Genomic DNA, 20448 nt, shown 5'->3' with positions numbered 1-20448 from the left:
CATAACAAAAGCTGCCTCAGCGTGGAATGCTACGAGCATGCCTGCTATAATAAAAGGCTCAATGACAAAATCACACACAGCGATGTTGGGGTAATATGGTGGTTGTGCTAGCACTGCAATGTACTTCGTCATCAAACACTGCTCAACAGACAAGGCAGTATGAGATGGTGCGTTATTGTGATGCAGAATCAAGATGTTAGCAATGTGCGAGCAGACTTGTTTTGTAAGTGTTTACAGAATTTCTTTGTAGTAACACTAATTTACTGACTGTCCTGGAGATAACTACCCTTCATGCACAATACCCATGGAGTCGAACATGGCAAGCATAAATTTCATCTGACTTTGACATGCGCACTATTTTTTGTCTTAGCGATTCCCTCAAACACCATTACGAGCTTTGATGTTTTGTCTCGGGATAGTTCCGGAAAAACCAACTTTCATCACCAATGACAACTCTGTTCAGTAATTCTGGTTTCAATTCCACCTATTCCAACAGATCAGCATCCACACGCCTCCGTTGATCTTTTTGTTGCTTTGTGAGTTTTTTGGGAACCATTTTGGCACAAAGTTTTCCTATTCTCAGATTTTCAGTCGACATCAGATGAACAGTTTTCTGATTAAAGTTCAGTTGGTTTGTAATCATTCTCTCATTTAATTTTTGATCAGGTCACATACGTTCATTCACTCTGGCTGTGTTGTCATTTCTTCATGCTACTGATGGTCGTTCTCTGCAGTGTTTATCTTTGATGCTGGTTGTGTGTTCAGGAAACACTTGTGCCCTGGACAAGACCTTGTTTTCACATTTGCGCCCTTGACAAAACCTTGTTTTCGAAACCCTGCTGAAGCTTCCTACATGTTACTTTCTCACCCAGTTTCATGTAGAAAGAGATGGCATACCATTGTGCTATATTTTTGAGATTCCACTGAAGTGACGAGGTGCAGACATGAGACTTCACTCTTCCATCAATCCTGATTGAAACATGTTCCGTGCATGTCACTTGTGATGGTGAAAAACCAAGGTTACACACCATTAATCAGCCACACTGAGAAAACCAAAGAGATTACATGTTGTTTATATTTTCCAATTTGTCAGTGTTATTCTCCACCGCACAGCCATCCAGTTCAATTAAATTTTTTCAAAATGATTAGACGATTCCTGAAAAATCTTCAACTGATATTTCTAAGCAATTCTGACAAAACTGTCTCTGAATTAAATGCTTACACATGCACAGAAACACATAAGAAACTGTAGCTTACCTTTGTTGCAAGCAGCTGAACACATTAGTAAGTATGTTTACGAATGGCTCACTGCATGTTACTCTTATTGCTGTGACCATAGTACTGTGCAAGTTTGGGGAAGGGGGTGGGAGACAGGCTGTGAGCAGGCTATGTGAATAGTTACAAGAAGGAACGGTGAAGTAGGCTGCCAGCACACCAGTGGTGGGCGAAAAGCAGCTAACGGGTGGTGGCCTATGCAACCCTGCTGCGGTTGCAACATGTCCAGCGTAACCACAGAAACAAGCATCTCTTTTCTTTGATGTGTTTTGTGACCATAACACTTCCGTTGATTTCTGGCAAAGTTTCCAACTTTGGAAATATATTTTCTGCATCGTCATTGTAAAAATAAAATATGATAAATTTTAAAACACTAGTAATAACCTGGAAAGTGATTGTCTTATGACCTGTGGGCTAGGGGATGGAGGGGCACTTATATTCGTGGAACCATATAGACGTGATGTGCCTTTGGCGCTGAGGTTTGAAGAACTGCTTACATATGGTGTGGTCGTGGTGAACACCACTGGCCTTAAAAATATTTGTACAATTCAGTGTTACATTATTGTCGACAAGGACTCCATTTTTGACTGTTTGAAGCACTTACATGTCACTATTGCACTTCTTGATTTAGCAAATGTCTTATTTGTGAAGCAGTGCAAACTCAAAATTCATGTTTAAGGTGATGTTGCTGGACTTACAATTAGAGAAGTAGATTTTATCAATGCAGCGATCTGGTGGGAAAACACTACTAATACTAACGTTCTGCGACAGGACAGGTCAAAACAGTGCTGACGTAAAATGATCACCACACCACGCTACGCTACGCTACAGAACCCAGAACAGAGATTTACCTGGTATTAAAGAAGACTACCAGCAGAAAGGGTGCACCTGATCAGTGACCTGGCCACAGTCTAGTTATAGATGTTACTATATTCCAAGTTCCACAATAGATTTGTGTGGTAATACATATAGCATACGCATATTTCTATCACACAAATAATGACCTACACAAATGACAAACTTTGTACATATATTGCACAAATACTGCATACTTCTTGTCTCTCAGTCAAGAGTGCCAGCTATCTACAAAACAGGTACTGACATTCTGCAAGTTGTAAACAGTGATGCCCCGCCACTGTCAGACGCAAATTTGAAGCAGCTGAGAACACATCTTTGACAGGTGCGTCGTCAGTACAATCGTGGAGAATCATCAGCAACAACAGAATCAGCAAGATTGCTCCAAGCTCAAGCACAATTTTTAGCACACACTACTGCATCTAAGCCAGCAACAAATCAGCACAATAGATGCAAGACAAGTTGCACAGTGACAGACCCTTTGAGCCGGCCACTACCTTCCTTGAGGGAAAGCTAGTCTGCCACAACCACAATGTTTATGTGGTTAAGGGATGCAATTGCATCATATGGCTTTCAAAGCACTGCCACTCTATACTGCCTGCTCAGTCCTAGGGTCCAGTCACATCAAGAGCAATTTCACTGTAACAAGTATAGCATCAGATTAAAAAAAAAAATTGTAGCCATATGATGCTACAATTAGATTGCCAGAATGAGTAATGGGTTCATGAAGCCTGCAGAGGAGGACACATATGTGCAGTTGGAAGAAGAGATTGTATGGCACATGGGCACTGAAAATTTGGACAAAATTTCTGATCTTGCCTGTCTATAGGTATTTATCACTTGTAGCAGGTCATAATGAATCTATGGAGAATTTAACATCACAGCTATGTGAGCTCGTGCACCAGGATGTGGCTATCTGTGTGCAAATGGATTGAGCAGTGCATGATTCTCACCCACACCAGTCTGGAAGGAGTGTTACCACAATAGATACTTTGGAGGCAGGCACACAGAAGTGTCGTGGGGCTCAAGTTATGGGTCATAACTGAACCAACATCACTCATGATGTCTCCCTGATGTTCACGAGCACTTTTACCTTGATTACTTTCTTACAGTACCTTTCTCGTAGACCATGCAGTTGCCACTCCTTGCACCATGTGATTTCATCTCTGGGTGCAGAGTGTTGAAAGCTGTAAGAGTGCTCACATCTACACTAACTTGCTACGAAAAGACGTAACTGTCTTTTTTTAGCAAACACTTCCATATTTGTTTGTTCTCACATTTAACATTTACAATGTTACTTGACTAATCTATTATTTCTCAGAAAAACATATCCGAAGTGAATCTCAAAATATAACATAAGAGAGACATTTATCCTCAGCTTCTTTCAACTGCTTCTGCTGGTATTTACATTTTCACAGAGCCAAGCCACAACACAAAGTACAAACGCCACCTCCGCAACAGGTAGACTCTTGATGATATTGTGCCTTGCCTATGTCCTACGCTCATGCTTCTTGCGTCATCTCCACACAATCCATAATCTAATCATGTGCAAAGGAAATTCCCTACATGCTGACTGCTTAGATTTTAGGTGACATGGGCTTAGGCACGGTGTGTATTCCCACGTGCACTCATGACGCAGAGGCCACTCTGCTAATTTCAGCCACAAGGGCAGAGCACCACACACATACTACATTCAGCCTTCTCACGATTACAGCATCTACAACCTGATGAACTCCAGACTGCCAAAATGGAATTTGATGTAATGGTTCAGGAAGCCACAGTAGCCCCATTTGGACGTACAAGGCCGTCAGTACTGCACTTTGAGCCAGATGAACACTGGGTGGAATCCACTGCTTGCCCCTTCTGTTGGTGAGGTCCCCCTTGTGATCTACTCATATGCTTAAGCCTGTTCTGTACGTGCATTTCTGCAGCAGTGTTTTAACGGGGGATGGGAACTAGGACTTTTCCTCCAAAAAGCTGACAGAAAAACCATGCTCATTGCCACTATTTCATATAAAGCTGCAGGCTGCCACAAAATATTTCAGTTGTGTGACTGAAGGTGTCTGCAGCTGACATTTGTATTTTTGCAGACGTTTTAACAACTATCTGTCAGTCCAACTGGAACAAATGAATTTGATTGCCCAATTCAAGACTCACATTTGGCAAATCAGTGGTGCAAAAAATGTCATTGCTGTCAACACTGTCCAGAGCTAGTGACTCAACTGTAGCATACACCACCACCAGGTGGCAATAGATGTAGCCTTCACTGTGATGAAATCACAGGCCAGTTGCAGTCAGTTCTGGTGGTAGCATGCCGTAGGACTGTCTGGACACAGGATGTAGTGCTTTGAGAATTTCGGCGAAAATTCTAGAACCACTCGGCCTTCCACCGTCTCGAACAGACAATATTTTAGGTGTGAGTGGGAGATAGGAACCCTATCTACTGCGTGTCACTTGTCTGTGTGTGCAGGTCCGAAGTTTATCGTGAGAAGATTGTAGACACAGCGGTCAAACGGCACTGACAAGTACTTGTCGGTCGCTTCATGGAAGTCTTAATGAAAGCCAAGGCAGAACCAAGGAACTTCTGTGTTATTCTGTGTTGTTTTGTAACTGTGGCATGACAAAAGAACAATTGAGAGGAAAAACTTAACTAACTTGCTAGAGGCAAGACATGTTCACGATTTCTGTGGCTGTTAAACCAACTTTGTTGTAAATGAATCTAATTTGTGTCCAATGTGAAATGACACAGGCGACTTACAAGAAGTCGAATATTTATGTGAGAAATGCCAAGCAAGTCCACACGTTCAAAAGAAGTGGGAAGGTTGCAATCCAACTTCACACATTCTTGTTGTCAAAAACATTAGGAGTGTGTCAGACTGCCAGAAGTGCAAAATGTCATGCCATTTACTGGCACTGCTCAGGAACTTACGTCCCCCATTTTGCTCATTTGCATGTGAATCTCATCGGCCAGCTACCTGTTTCTCACAACTTCTGCAACTGCCAAACAGTGATCAACAGGTTTACAAGTCGGTCAAAAGTTTCACTTCTACAAGATAGACAGCAGAGAGTGCAGTCTTTACCTTGGATCGGATAGCATGCTTTGACAGCCAGCAACATGTAATATCTGGCAAAGGTCACCAATGGGAGGCAGAGGTGTTCTGTCCCATTGCACAATTGTATGGCGTTCATCTCAGCTGAGTCAAACCATATAATCCAGATTCGACTGACTTATAATTTCTTCACAGTTGGCTTATTGTAGTTTTTAATCTGACAAATAGTTTGATGCCGATAACCACACTAGTCGTTCCTGTGCCAGACTCCCATCTCTTCGTAACTACTGTCAACTACAGCCATTTGAACCTGTTTAATGTATTTGAGCAATAGTGTGGCAGCTCAGTGCCCCACTCTTCCACACTGGGGACTGGCACCATCAGGTCAGGGATGTACCCAGTACTATGGGAGACTATGTGCAGTAAGAAGGGCAATCTGCATCTATGCAGTGATCTTACTAGACAGTATTTGTAAGTACTACTGTGTAGAAAGTTACAAATAAATGTTTGTGTATCTGTATTCCACAGGTAGTCGTTATGTTGTCAAACAGTAATGCAGGGGCTACCTTATCTGGCTGCATCTATGGCCTATGGTGCTCACATTGCAAATGGTGTGGAACTGACAAGCTGTAATATCTTTAAGTCCCTTGTTCACTGGCAAACAGGAACTGATGTATACAATGCTTGAACCCTGATCTGTCTGCTACTCCAAAAATACACAATAGCTGTACTTTTCATCCATTTTTTTCAATGCAGGTTTAGTGTTGGAACAAACTGCTCAATACATATAAACAACAACAATTGATGTGAGTGTCAGATGGGGTCTCTACCATGTCCACATTTTACTTTAACGTGTGAATGCACACAGAAACACATTCATTAAAGACTTATCAAATTTTACACTAATCTAGAGTTTTTACAATGATCATTAATCCAAGAGACTTAGAACTACACAATCCAAACACATGATTATTTTACACACAACGCTCAGTCACCAATCACAGGCTGTAAAGAAACATTTAAATACACAATGCAGAAATCTTGCAGTGGAGCAACTGAAATGCTTTTTTTGACATTTTATCGATCAAAATATCGGTATCATATTTCATAAATAAAAATTAAATGTGTTACGAAACGGGTTGATTGCTACTTACCATATACTGAAGAAGTTGAGTCACAGGCAGGAACAACAAACACAGCTATAAATGTAAGCTTTCAGTCAAATGGCTTTTTTCCAAAGTAGAAAACACACAAATAACAGCAGCAGCAACAACAGCCTCCGGCCACTGACGCCAGATTGCGAGCAGCTGCAAATGACGGGAGAAGCAATCTTGGCAGTGGGGGTAAGGAGGAGGCTGTGGTGGGGAGGGGCAAGGATAGCAGGGTAGGGTTGAGGGGTAGTGAAGTGCTTCTTGTAGGAGCATGCAAGGACGTGGTGGGGACAGGGTAAGGTAGGGTAGCTAGGTGGTTAGACAGAGAGAGGGTGAGAGTAGAGGAGACAAAAAGAAGACTGGTGGGTATGCCGATGCAACTGAAGGTGGTATAGTGCTGGAGTGGAAGCAAGGAAGGGGACAGGTGGGGGAAGCAGAGGGACTAATGAAGGTCGGGGCCAAGGGGAGTTACAGGAACATAGGATATATTGCAGGGAGAGTTCCCACCTGTGAAATTCAGGAAAGCTGGTGTTTATATGAAGAATCCAGATGGCACAGGCTGTGAGGCAGTCACTGAAGTGAAGAATGTGTTGTGCAGCATACTCGGCATCTGGGGGGTCCAGCTGTCTCTTTGTCACTGTTTGTCAGTAGCCACTCACTTGGACAGACAACTTGTTTGTTACCATGCCCATGTAGAACACGGCACAGTGGTTGCAGCTTACTTTCTAGATCCCATGCCTGCTTTCACAGGTAACCCTGCCTTTGATGGGACAGGTGATGCTTGTGGCCAGACTGGAACAGGTGGTGGGGGAAGGATGTATGGGACATGTCTTGCATCTGGGTCTATTACAAGGATATGAGCCATGAGGTATGGGGGTTGGGAGTAGGTGAAGATGGACAGTGATATTGTGTCATTTTGGTAGGTGGCAAGATACCACTGTGGGAGGTGGGAAGGGTAGTGGACAGGATATTCCTCATTTCAGCGCATTACAAGAGGTAGTTGAAACACTGGCAGAGACTGATTCAGTTGCTCCAGTCCTAGGTGGTAATGAGTCACGAGGGGAATGCTCCTCTGTGGCTGGACAGTGGTTCAGAGAGAGGCAGTGGATTACTATAAATAAAGCACAGGAAATCTGTTTCTGTACAAAGCTGGGAAGGTAATTTCAGTCCGTGAAGACTTCTGTGAGACCGTTGGTATATTTGGAGAGGGTCTGCTTGATACTACAGATGCAACAGTCACAGGTGCTTATGATATACAAATGGGACTCTTCTCAGTATAGAATGGGTGTCGGCTGTCAAAGTGGTGGTATTTCTGGTGGTTGGTGGATCTGATGTCGATGGAGGTGTTATTGTACCCGTATTTGAGAAGGCGGCCACCATCAAAGACAGCGGCTCGTTGGGTCGAGGAAGACTGGGTGAAGTGAATGGGGGAGAAGGTGTTGAGGTTCTGGAGTAATGTGTATAGGGTGTCCTCCTCCTTGAAAAAGATTCTGAAGATGTCCTCAATAATCTGAACCAGATGAGGGATTTGGGATTATGGGTGGCTAGATTCCTTTACATGGCCCACAAATAGGTTGGTGCATGAGAGTGCTCAATGCCATACCCAGGATTTGTTTGTAGCTGATGCCTTCAAAGGTGAAGTAATTGTGGATGAGGATATAGTTGGTCATGGTGACCAGGAAGGAGGATGTTGGTTTGGAATCAGTTAGTCAATGGAAAAGGTAGTGTCAATAGTGGCAGGGCAAATGGCATGAGGGATGTTAGAGTACAGGGAAAGGTAGGAATGCGGAGTGGGTGAGGTGAGGAGATGAGAGACACTCAGGGGAATGGTTCTAGGATGGACCTAAGGATTTTTGGAGAGACTGAAGAGCCTACTGGACTCCTGGAATGAAGTCACTGTGGCAGGGTTTGTAGGTTGTTGAATCTTACAGCTGGCAGAGTCCTTCCGTCAGGTAATCCCTGCAGTTCAAAACCACAGTGGTGGAGCCTAATGTCAACAGGCAGGATTATAAGATCAGGATCAATTTTCAGGTGGCGGATTGTAGTTCTTTCTCCGAATGGGAAGTTAGCATACATGTTGAGGGATTTGGGGAATGATGATAAGGCAAGGTTTGAGGTTAAGAAATTCTGGAACGTTAAGGAGGTCATTTGGGTGCAGTGGGGATGGATCATGGTGGGTGAAGGAGTGAACTGAGTCAAGCAGTGTTCAACATTGGTCTTTGCTTGAGTCAGATTGGTAAATTCAGCATGAGAAAAGTGTTTCAATGTAGGGACCAGGAGAAGGAGAGAGGGAAGTCCAGCTTGACTGAATCTGGGAATGGGGCAAAATGTAATGCCTTTGGAAAGGAATTATACTTCCATGGGACTAATGCTTTTGGAGGAAAAGTTCACGACTGCAGTTCGGATTTAAGCTACTGGGTTCTGTGTGGTGGTGGAAGAGTTTCTGAAGATGTGGTAAATACACTAGGTCTCTGAGGCAGGGTTCGTCTGCTATGAGGGTGTATTGGAGCAATTTGGAGGATGTTCTTGTAGCGGTGAATAGCACTAGTCCAAGGAGGTAGTAGGAGATGAACAGGTTGGAGTGTGTTTTTAAGTGACTTCAAGCATGCTGCTGTAGTTCCTGGGGGGCAAGAGCAATGTGACAGATGGGCTACAGGACTTTGGAATTGCAGAGCAGAAGAATATGTTGAGTAGGACATTATCCTTTTCATTACATTGTAATCCACACAACTTTCCACTGTTTGTAAATTACATGTGTTTATTAACAGTGCTTTCAAAAAAACTACTGCTGTGTGTCTCAAACACTCTACCAGAAAGAGTAAGTATCTCTGTGAATCTAGAGCACAGCTTCATGAAATACTGTACATTCTCTGATTTATAAACACCAAACCCAATACATCACAGAGGACACACATTATAAGACTACTGCATGAACACCGATATCCAATTTATGTGGAAGCAGAATGCTGGAGCATTAAACATACCTGAACAAAGGCTGAAAATGCTTGGGCAGCTGATGTAAAACAGTAACTTTCCAATGCTTTGCCACCATCAGCCAATTCAAATATGAGAAAGAGTTGGCTGTCATCAAAGATAGTTGGTGAATCATTTTCAGACACTAGCACAGATAAAAAAAAGGTAGTATGAAAATTTGCAGCAAACTTAATACATAATATATAAAAGTCATAAAACAGGGATAGCACTATACCATCCTTAATCTAGATTTAGAGTGACAACTTTTGTATACACTCACCCACTATATAAGTAATGCAATTATGGTTTCCAAAACTCATGATGATAAAGCTGTTAAGGATATCCAGTTGATTACATTAACAAACAACTGAGCCAGAAAATACTGTCAATATGTTATCAAATAACACATCATCACGTAACATGTCATCCCGTAACACAACACATGAGACTCAAATTTCAAACACTTAGAACTCTTATTACTGGTGTATGTTACATCTTTTAGGGGTTACTGCTTCACAAATGACTGCCCCATCAATATTTGAGGAAAAATTTCTTTCAAAAATAACTGTTTTACACATTTCAGCATTATATTCTTAGATGTCACAAGACCTATCTGTAACTCCAGTATTATATAGAAATTAAATCCATTTTCTAGACTGACAAATATGAAAATGATTTTCCTTTAGTTTTCAAGTAGTGTGAGTTTTGGGTGTAACAAAACATTCAAAATTCTGAACATCCAATTACTTCCACATCTGCCAGTATCTAGAGGACAATATACATTAATAATGATAAATTTGTTGAGTTTTTGTGTAACAATTAAGTCTCATCAATAATGCAGTGCACATGCACACACACTTGGTAAGCTATCATGTTGTTGCAGCTATCCATGCTACTCTATCCTGTGCAAGCTTCTTCATCTCCCAGTACTTACTGCAACCTACATCCTTCTGAATCTGCTTAGTGTATTCATCTCTTGGTCTCCCTCTACGATTTTTACCCTCCAATGCTACATTTGTGATCCCCTCATGCCTCGGAACATGTCCTACCAACCGGTCCCTTCTTCTTGTCAAGTTGTGCCACAAACTCCTCTTCTCCCCAATTCTACTCAATACCTCCTCATTAGTTATGTGATCTACCCATCTAATCTTCAGCATTCTTCTGTAGCACCACATTTCGAATGCTTCTATTCTCTTCTTGTCCAAACTATTTATCGTCCATGTTTCACTTCCATACATGGCTACACTCCATACAAATACTTTCAGAAACGATTTCCTTACACATAAATCTATACTCGATGTTAACAAAATCCTCTTCTTAGAAACACTTTCCTTGCCATTGCCAGTCTACATTTTATATCCTCTCTACTTCGACCATCATCAGTTATTTTGCTCCCCAAATAGCAAAACTCCTTTACTACTTTAAGTGTCTCATTTCCTAATCTAATTCCCTCAGCATCACCCGACTTAATTTGACTACATTCCATTATCCTCGTTTTGCTTTTGACGATGTTCATCTTATACCCTCCTTTCAAGACACTGTCCATTCCGTTCAACTGCTCTTCCAAGTCCTTTGCTGTCCCTGACAGAATTACAATGTCATCGGCGAACCCCAAAGTTTTTATTTCTTCTCCATGGATTTTAATCCCTACTCCAAATTTTTCTTTTGTTTCCTTTACTGCTTGCTCAATATACAGATTGAATAACATCGGTGATAGGCTACAACCCTGTCTCACTCCTTTCCCAACCACTGCTTCCCTTTCATGCCCCTCGACTCTGATAACTGCCATATGGTTTCTGTACAAATTGTAAATAGCCTTTCGCTCCCCGTATTTTACCCCTGCCACCTTCAGAATTTGAAAGAGAGTATTCCAGTCAACATTGTCGAAAGCTTTCTCTAAGTAAACAAATGCTAGAAACATAGGTTTGCCTTTCCTTAATCTATTTTCTAAGATAAGTCGTAGGGTCAGTATTGCCTCACGTGTTCCAACATTTCTACGGAATCCAAACTGATCTTCCCCGAGGTCAGCTTCTACCAGTTTTTCCATTCGTCTGTAGAGAATACACGTTAGTATTTTGCATCCGTGACTTATTAAACTGATTGTTTGCTAATTTTCACGTCTGTCAGCACCTGCTTTCTTTGGGATCGGGATTATTATATTCTTCTTGAAGTCTGAGGGAATTTCGCCTGTCTCATACATCTTGCTCACCAGATGGTACAGTTTTGTCATGACTGGCTCTCCCAAGGCCGTCAGTAGTTCTAATGGAATGTTGTCTACTCCCGGGGCCTTGTTTCGACTCAGGTCTTTCAGTACTCTTGTCTCCCATTTCATCTTCATCTACATCCTCTTCAATTTCCATAATATTGTCCGCAAGTACATCGCCCTTGTATAGACCCTCTATACACTCCTTCCACCTTTCTGCTTTCCCCTCTTTGCTTAGAACTGGGTTTCCATCTGAGCTCTTGATATTCATACAAGTGGCTCTCTTTTCTCCAAAGGTCTCTAATTTTCCTGTAGGCTGTATCTATCTTACCCCTAGTGAGATAAGCCTCTACATGCTTACATTTGTCCTCTAGCCATCCCTGCTTAGCCATTTTGCACTTCCTGTCAATCTCATTTTTGAGACATTTCTATTCCTTTTTGCCTGCTTCGCTTACTGCATTTTTGTATTTTCTCCTTTCATCAATTGAATTCAGTATCTCTTCTGTTACCCAAGGATTTCTACTAGCCCTTGTCTTTTTACCTACTTGATCCTCTGCTGCCTTCACTATTTCATTCCTCAAAGCTACCCATTCTTCTTCTACTGTATTTCTTTCCCCCTTTCCTGTCAATTGTTCCCTTATGCTCTCCCTGAAACTCTGTACAACCTCTGGTTCCTTCAGTTTATCCAGGTCCCATCTCCTTAAATTCCCACCTTTTTGCAGTTTCTTCAGTTTTAATCTACAGTTCATAACCAATAGATTGTGGTCAGAGTCCACATCTGCCCCTGGAAATGTCTTACAATTTAAAACCTGGTTCCTAAATCTCTGTCTTACCATTATATAATCTATCTGATACCTTCTAGTATCACCAGGATTCTTCCATGTATACAACCTTCTTTTATGATTCTTGAACCATGTTTCCTTCTCTCCCTTTTCCTACTCTCGAATTCCAGTCACCCATGACTATTAAATTTTTGTCTCCCTTCACTACCTGAATAATTTCTTTTATCTCATCATACATACATACATATGTAAGCTATCATAGAATCAGAAAAAAACACTAGATTATAGGGATCATTTGCAGAAACAAGGCATGTGTAACATAAAATTAAATAAAAAGTGAGCCTGGCACAAACAAGTGGTTTGATATAACAGGTGTAACAGACAGACACCAACAAACTTTGTGGGGTTTTAGGCCAGGCTTTTACCGCTACTACGCCTACCTGAGGCAACAAAGCAGGCACGGACACAGGTTAGCAAGGATGGGGAAAACATCTGACCTGTGAGCAATCTTGCAGCCAGGCCGTAAGTGTAAACAACCATACACCACTGGCCATGTGTGGCCAAGAAGCTCGCACATGCACGAAATTTGTACAATAGGGCCGACTGGTAGGTGGCTTTCACAAAATGGGAGTAATTCCATGACAATTCAATGCAGCACTCAACCCAACTCATTCAGATTTATTTCAAATTTGGTGCATTCAATGATTCACATCAAAATTGAAAAATTTTCATTTTTCAGAGGTGATGTATATGACAACTGAAGAAAGTTACAGGTCTGCAAAGATCAGAAATTAAATGAAATCTACATGTGCATGTCTGAACATAAATGAGTAAAATTTTGGTTCTGGTCCAAATATAGTAGTGAAACTCTTAAGCAAGCACTGAAAAGGTAATGAGTACATTGATACGCAGCATGACAGGTCACTAAGAATATACACACATTCAGGGAAATTTATCGACCTCACAGCACTCCACCTTCAATTTCTTTGGTGGGGAGGGGGGCGGATTATTGCTCCAGTGTGCTATTATAAACACAGGAAACATCAAGACTGTGTACCAACGACAAAATTCCAAGAAGTCACTACCATTCTGACAAATTGCTGAACATCTCTTGCTGTGAGCAGCCTATCAGAGAGACTTATTTCAACCATTTTAGTAGTACTTTATAAAAACTGATTTATTTCAACTAATTTTGTAGCACTTTGCAAAAATAGATTTCAAGCCAAAATTATATAGTTGCAATCTATTTAAAGGTCATGCACGAATTCAGGATTTGAGAAATGTTCCGGAATAGATGGTAAACAAGTATCCTATTCTATTACTAGACAAAATAGAAAGCAAACATCACAAAATTCATCAACCCATGCAGGTGTTGCCTCAGCTGTGCTACGTAATTCCAGGCTTGTGATAAGTGAAGATAATATAGCATTACATCTGACAGTTCATTCTTTAAATACTAACCTTCAATGTTTAGTTGAATCTTTTGGGAAGAAAAAGAAGCTTCAACACGAGAGAAAGTATCAAACGCATAAATTGAAAAAGATTGTCTCAGTGTTGGAAGCATTTTTGTGTGGCACAACTTGTAAAAGAAGAGTGCAAAAAGATGGAGAAAGAGGAATATAGACCAGCTAAAAAATGAGCTTTACCATACAGAATTTGTGTGACAAACCCATAAAAGAACTTTCTGTTTCAGATTACGTGGTACAAATAGGAAACAGTAGGAGAACATGATGTATTACCAACACCAAATCCAAAGCCAGATGTGATACGGTGCGAAAAAAATGTTCCATACGTATGCGATTTTAACTACGATCATAATGTCAGCCATGTTGTACAATGTGCACCTGGCCCCGGGCCTATTTCACCCGTTGCCTTTCAGTTGATGCGACAGCAATCAACCTGTTCACGTCAGAATAGGCTGAAGGCTGCAACGTCTTTGGCTTTTTCCATAGGATTGAGAACTGCAGGGTCCCCCTAAATGTGTCAAGGTGTGCACTGTCCATCAGGAGCCACTACCCAGGTAGCTGACAATGTGTGGGTTGTAAACCAAGGTTTCTTAGATCTGGTGACTCCCCAACCAATGCTAACAATGATAGCTGTAGGAAACCGAGAAGTATGAAATGTCTCCCACAGGCGAGAGTATTAAAATCCTAGTGGGTTAACTGCTGGAGCATTCACAACAAAGTGCTGGAGCTGGAAGTGCTCCTGAAAAATAGTGAAGCTCACTTAATACTAGGAACAGAAAGCTGGTTGAAACCTCTAATTTATAGCGATGAGATTTAGAAAAGAATCTCAGATCCACTGAGAGAGAAATTGAAGCTGCATGTGAGACTGCTTGGGCAAGACTCAGTAGGGGTGGGCCTAAAATGGTATCTGGATCTTCCTACCTTCCACCAGACTTATCTCCTGATGTAACCGCAAACTTTAGGAAAACACCTCAGTTTGTTTAAGTTCCCCAATCATACTGTAATCATCAATGGAGACTCCAATCATCCAGCAACCACTGGGAAAATTACAGTATTGTTAGTAGTGGGTATGGAAAGACATCCTGCGAAACATGACTAAATACTTTCTCCGAAAACTACGAGGTGCGGCTAGAAAAAAACCGGACTGATGCTGGAAAAAACATTTATTTACAATTATTTACAATTTCATGATATCTCCTTCAATGTACTCTTCCTCCTCGGTCTCTACACCGCTCCATACGAATTTTCCACTGTTCATAGCAATGCTGCGCATCATTTTCGGTAAGTCCATACATTACTTCCGTCGCTTTTTCTTTTACTGCTTCAACAGTCTCAAATCTAGTTCCTTTCAAAGCTGACTTGACTTTAGGGAAAAGAAAAAAGTCACAGGGGGCCAAATCAGGTGAGTAGGGTGGATGATCTAAGATGGGAATGTTGTGTTTTGCCAAAAACGTCTTCACTGACAACGCACTGTGAGCTGGGGCATTGTCTTGGTGAAGGATCCATGACTTTTTTCTCCACAAATCGTTCCGTTTTCTCCGTACTCACTCACGTAGGGTAACCAGGACGCTAATGTAGTAATGCTCATTCACTGTTTGTCCCTCTGGTACCCAATCAATGTGCACAATCCCTTTGATGTCAAAAAAACAATCATCATTGCCTTGAATTTCGATTTTGACATTCGTGCTTTTTTTTGTCGTGGAGAACCAGGAGTTTTCCAATGTATCGATTGGCGTTTAGTTTCGGGATCGTAAGTAAAAAACCACGATTCATCGCAAGCAATAACATTTGGTAAGAAGGTGGGATCACTTTCAATGTTTTCCAGGATGTCAGAACAAATCATTCTTGGCGTTCCTTCTGTTCAATTGTGAGACACTTTGGAACCATTTTTGAACACACTTTGTTCATGTTGAAACTTTCATGAAGAATCTGCCTAACACTTTCCTTGTCAACTCCTGTTAACTCAGACACTGCTCTGATTCTTAAACGGTGATCTTGTCGAACAAGTTAACCGATTTTTTCAATGTTTGCATCAGTTTTTGCTGACAATGGTCTGCCAGTGTGAGTGTCATCACTGGTGTCTTCGCAGCCATCTTTAAATCGTTTAAACCACTCAAACACTTGTGTTCGCGATAAACAATCATCGCCGTACACTTGTTGTAATATTACAAACGTTTCACTTGCAGATTTTCCTAGTTTGAAACAAAATTTGATGTTAACACGCTGTTCTTTCTGTACACTCAACATTTTCCGACGCACAGACAAAACGTCAACTACTTAAAACAGACGCCACGGACAGACTGAGTGCAGGAGGCAGATGAACGTGACAGGCCACGCGACTTTCAGCCTTATTGCATTTGTTTTATTGTTTCACCAGTACTAGTCCGGTTTTTTTCTAGCCACACCTCGTATCTAGAGCAGATACTTCAAAACCCTACTGACAATTGATATATACTGGATCTAATGACAACAAATAGACCTGACCTCTTCCAGGATGTCCATATCAAAGCTAGTGTCCATAACCATGACTTAGTTGTGGCAACAATGGTTACTGAACACACATTTTTCTACTTTTTTAGTTGTTTGTACTTCAGTAAACTACATAAGAAAGATGATCATACTTCTATGAACAACTTCCAACTTTCAGCACAAGACAGGAACATGTAGAGAACCTATGGTACTCGATAAGTATGTATCCAGTAGGACAGTTCATAATGGGAGAGACCCTCTATGGTATACAGTCACTGGAAAGAAACTTTAAAACAACACACAGGGCTACAGATAGATCGATAGTGAATGAAACCTATTTGGCTGTCAAGAGAGCAAACATGAAGCCTTCAATGACTACCACAGAGAACATTATCAAATGACCTCTCACAAAACCCTAAGAAACTCTAGTCATATGTAAAGGCTGTTAGTAGCACCAAACTTGGTGTCCAGTCCCCAGTGAATGTGAGAGAATTTGAAATGAGAGTACCAGAGCAGAAGTTGCAATGCTTAACTCTGTTTTCAAATGTTCCTTTACAAAGTAAAGCCCAGGAGAATTTCAACAATTTAATCCTTGTACCACTGAAAGGATCAGTGACAAGTATTACTGTCAATGGTATTGACAAACAGCTAAAATTGAACAAAGCTCCAGGGCCGATGGAAACCTTATCAGATCTTCTACTGAATTTGTGGCTGAGTTATCCACTCCTCAAAATACAATGTATCACAGACCTCTCAAACAAAAAACCGTGCTCTGTACTTGGAAGAAAGCGTAGGTCACACCGTCTGTAAGAAGGATAAGTTATCCACAAAACTATTGTCTAATATCCTTGATATCAATTTGTTGTATATAATGAGGTGTGTGTAAACAAAATTACCACCTCCATGCCAACCAGCATGGACTTCAAAAACAATGATCATCTGAAATTCGATTCACACTTTACTCACATGACCTACTGAAAGCTTTGGACCAAGGCAGTCAGAAAGATGCAGTTTTTCTTTATTTCTGAACAGCATTTAGCTCAGTACTGCAGTTATGCTTATTGTCAAAAGTATAATTATATGGCGTATCAATTGAAATTTGTGACTGGATTGAGGACTTTTTGGTAGGGAAGATGCAGCATGTTATCCGGGATGGGGAGTCATCCACAGATGTAGAAAGAACTTCGGGTTCATGTCGGTAAGTGTGTTGAGCCCCTAGTGTACATACTGTACATTACTGATCTTGAGTTGACAATAATAGTAGCCTCAGACAATCCACAGATGATGCACTGCATACAATGAAGTACAGTCTGAACAAAGCTGCACTAATGTTCAATCACAGCTTGACAAAATTCCAAAGTGGTGCAAAGGTTAGCAACTTGAATTAAACATTCAAAAATGTACAAATGAGAACTCCATTAAAAAAAAACAACACACATAAGATTTATGAATACAGTAGCAGTGAGTCACAGTTGGGATCGCCCAACTCATACAAATACATGGGTGTAACACTTTGTAGGGATATGAAATGGAATGATCATACAGGCTCAGTTGTGGGTATAGAAGTTGGTAGATTTCTGTTTATTGGTAAAATACTGGGGAAGTACAAGCAGTCTACAAAGGAGATTGCTTACAAATCACTCGTGCAACCCATTGCACAAGTTTGAGAACCTTGTATTAATTACAAGACCACACTGCTTTCTAATCCTGACTACGTCTCTGGTGTACGTGTCAGGATCAGGACGCAGAATTCACCCTATTTTCAGCCTTGAGGTGCCACATACAAATTGCCAAGTGACAGTATACTCTTCCTCAACACTAAAACTCATCAATCCTTTGAATGTTGATGTTTTTAAATACCGATATTTTGAAAGACCTGTGATGTGCGGCAACATGTACGCTGCAATTTCCGTATTGCAAAGGTATAAATCTGAATTCCACCAAACAGCGCATGTCACTTTAAGACAACATTGAAATCGAGATTGCGAGGCACTTTTGTAAGCCAGTCATAGCTCATTGTCATGTGATCTCACCAGCTGATGACAGCACGGACACGTGATGTAGTAAGCCAATAGCAAGATCACTAAGTAACGCGAACACACAAATAAGAAAAGTTAATGGTTTAAATTAATATACATAGCACTCACACATAATATTGGTCTCTAAGATTAATAAGCTGGAAGAGAAGCTACTAAGCTTCCACATATAATGTCTATCTTTTTTGCGCGTGTTACATTTTAAGATACATCACATAAATGTGCCAGTAAAATTTTTAATAACGACGTAAATGTTTGATCTTCTGGGCTCGAAATTCTTCTAAATGGTTGTAATCAAAGAGCTGATTTTTAAATGAGAGTCAAATGTTTTGTGATTTAAGTAATTCAGCGTACATTCTCGCACATAGTTCATCTAGCGTAAAAGGAAATTTGGTTTGAATGTAACGCTTTTCAAACCACCATTCGCAATATTTTCCTGCGGCCTGTTAGAAATAGGTTCGTTTCAGCAATTGGAAGAGAGTGCCAGATAATAAGGCAAAACCGCACTTGTGCAGCTACGATGATGCAGGAAGCCTATATGTTCGAACGTGTAAAACATTAAAAGATCTTGCATTATGTCATAAAAGAAAATAAGACATCAGAGGATACTTCAAGAGCATCGCAATTTCATGACCCATGCGAAAATGCATAATTCTGCTTAAAATGCACATTCATATGTCAAGATTCGTATGTGAATTTTCTTGGAGTACGAGTACTGTATTATCTCATGTTTGGTTCTTTATTATGGCATAATGCTATACGTGCACTTGAAATGCAGTGAACAGTTGAAACTCGCCAATAGAGTGAAAAACACTTCATTTCAAATATAACAGAAAAGATTAATGAAAGCCAAATCTCTTTAGCAAACTGACAAAAATAACTTCATTGTTCTGCAAGGCGATTAATGCTCGACTGTCAGGAAGGTGGAAATAAAATCTAAGACTAATAACATATTTTAGCGTTTCGTAATTATGCAAATGTATTTTAATTCATTTGGTAACTCCCGGCTGCAAAAATCCGTTTGTTATCATTTAACGTGAGAGCAATAAACTAAGAACAAACAACAAAATCACTGAACGTAAACACAGGTCGTGTGGAGACGATCCATCTCCCCACAACAACTCAGACTGTTCTGGGCATCAGCGCCAGATTTACTGTATTTCCGAACCGGGGCAATATTAAGTAGTGGTGCCCAGCCATACTTCTGTAACCAGAAGCGAAAGAAGGTACTATTCATACGAGACTCAACTGCGCATGCGCAAGAGCCCGCCCGCCACTGCTCAAACGAATCTAATTTAAACAGTTGTCACGTCACAGTCATCGGAGACAATCTGTTGTTAGGAAGCATTGCATAGTCTTCCTAAAGCCTTTGACACACTTTGCTGTTGGCAGACACTTGTATGAGCACTGTTTTTTTTTTTTTTTGTTCTATACAGCGCATTTCCTTTGCAACTTATGTTTTATTTTCTTTTTTTTCCACCTCGTTCATGTTTTGTTGCTGCAGTATTATCCTGCAATAGAGGGATACAGTAATATCCTTGGTTAGAGTATTGGTTCTTACCAGTCAAAATCACAAAAATTGAGCTGAAAACTAAAACAATGAAAAATTCCCAGAATTCTAAAAAATTCCTGGGTTCTCCCCAGTTTTCTCCCGGATGAAAAAATTCACGGGTTTTTCCCGGATCTCCCGGTTGTCCTGGGTCGTATAGACGCTGTTTTCAACATCATGTGGCTCCTATTCTATTACAAACTACATCGTGCCCATTACCTCCCCCTAGAAATCAATCATACACTTCCTTTATTAATTAAAGAAAGTGAAAAATAAATTTAAAGAACCCAACCTGTAAACACGTGTTGATAATGTTTATGTTCCATACTAATCCTCTTAAGAGTATTCCAGTTGCTCGAACTCTTCAAAGCTGTCTCTGAAACCAGCTTCAGCTATGTCTGTTACGCAGTCACCATCACAGTTCTTTGTCAGGAAGTGTAGTCCCTTCATGGTGATATAACAATTACACCAGGGTGGGTACTCACACTTGAAAAAATAAATCAAAATAAAATAAATTAAAATACCTAAGAATTCATAGTGTGGGGATGAAGATGTCCAAAGAAGCTCCTGAGAAATTAGTGATGAGTGGGGGGAGAAGGGGGGTTCAGCACATCAACGACTTTTCTTTCCTCTAGGATG

General features: G+C 40.8%; 1 protein-coding gene across 8 annotated transcripts in view; it reads right to left on the bottom strand.

Moving 5' to 3' along the window:
* The window catches only part of LOC126260959 (uncharacterized), a 143277-nt gene that overhangs the window by 28534 nt on the left and 94295 nt on the right, over window positions 1–20448 (bottom strand). For all 8 annotated transcript variants that reach the window (XM_049958478.1, XM_049958475.1, XM_049958479.1 and 5 more), the window contains one exon: window positions 9316–9449. In XM_049958478.1, coding sequence (XP_049814435.1) covers window positions 9316–9449 — 134 coding nt within the window. The remainder of the gene's footprint in view (window positions 1–9315; window positions 9450–20448) is intronic.

Source organism: Schistocerca nitens, chromosome 5, assembly GCF_023898315.1.
Source record: "Schistocerca nitens isolate TAMUIC-IGC-003100 chromosome 5, iqSchNite1.1, whole genome shotgun sequence".
In the NCBI taxonomy this organism is placed as follows: domain Eukaryota; kingdom Metazoa; phylum Arthropoda; class Insecta; order Orthoptera; family Acrididae; genus Schistocerca; species Schistocerca nitens.
This window is presented reverse-complemented; position numbering and strand designations above follow the sequence as displayed.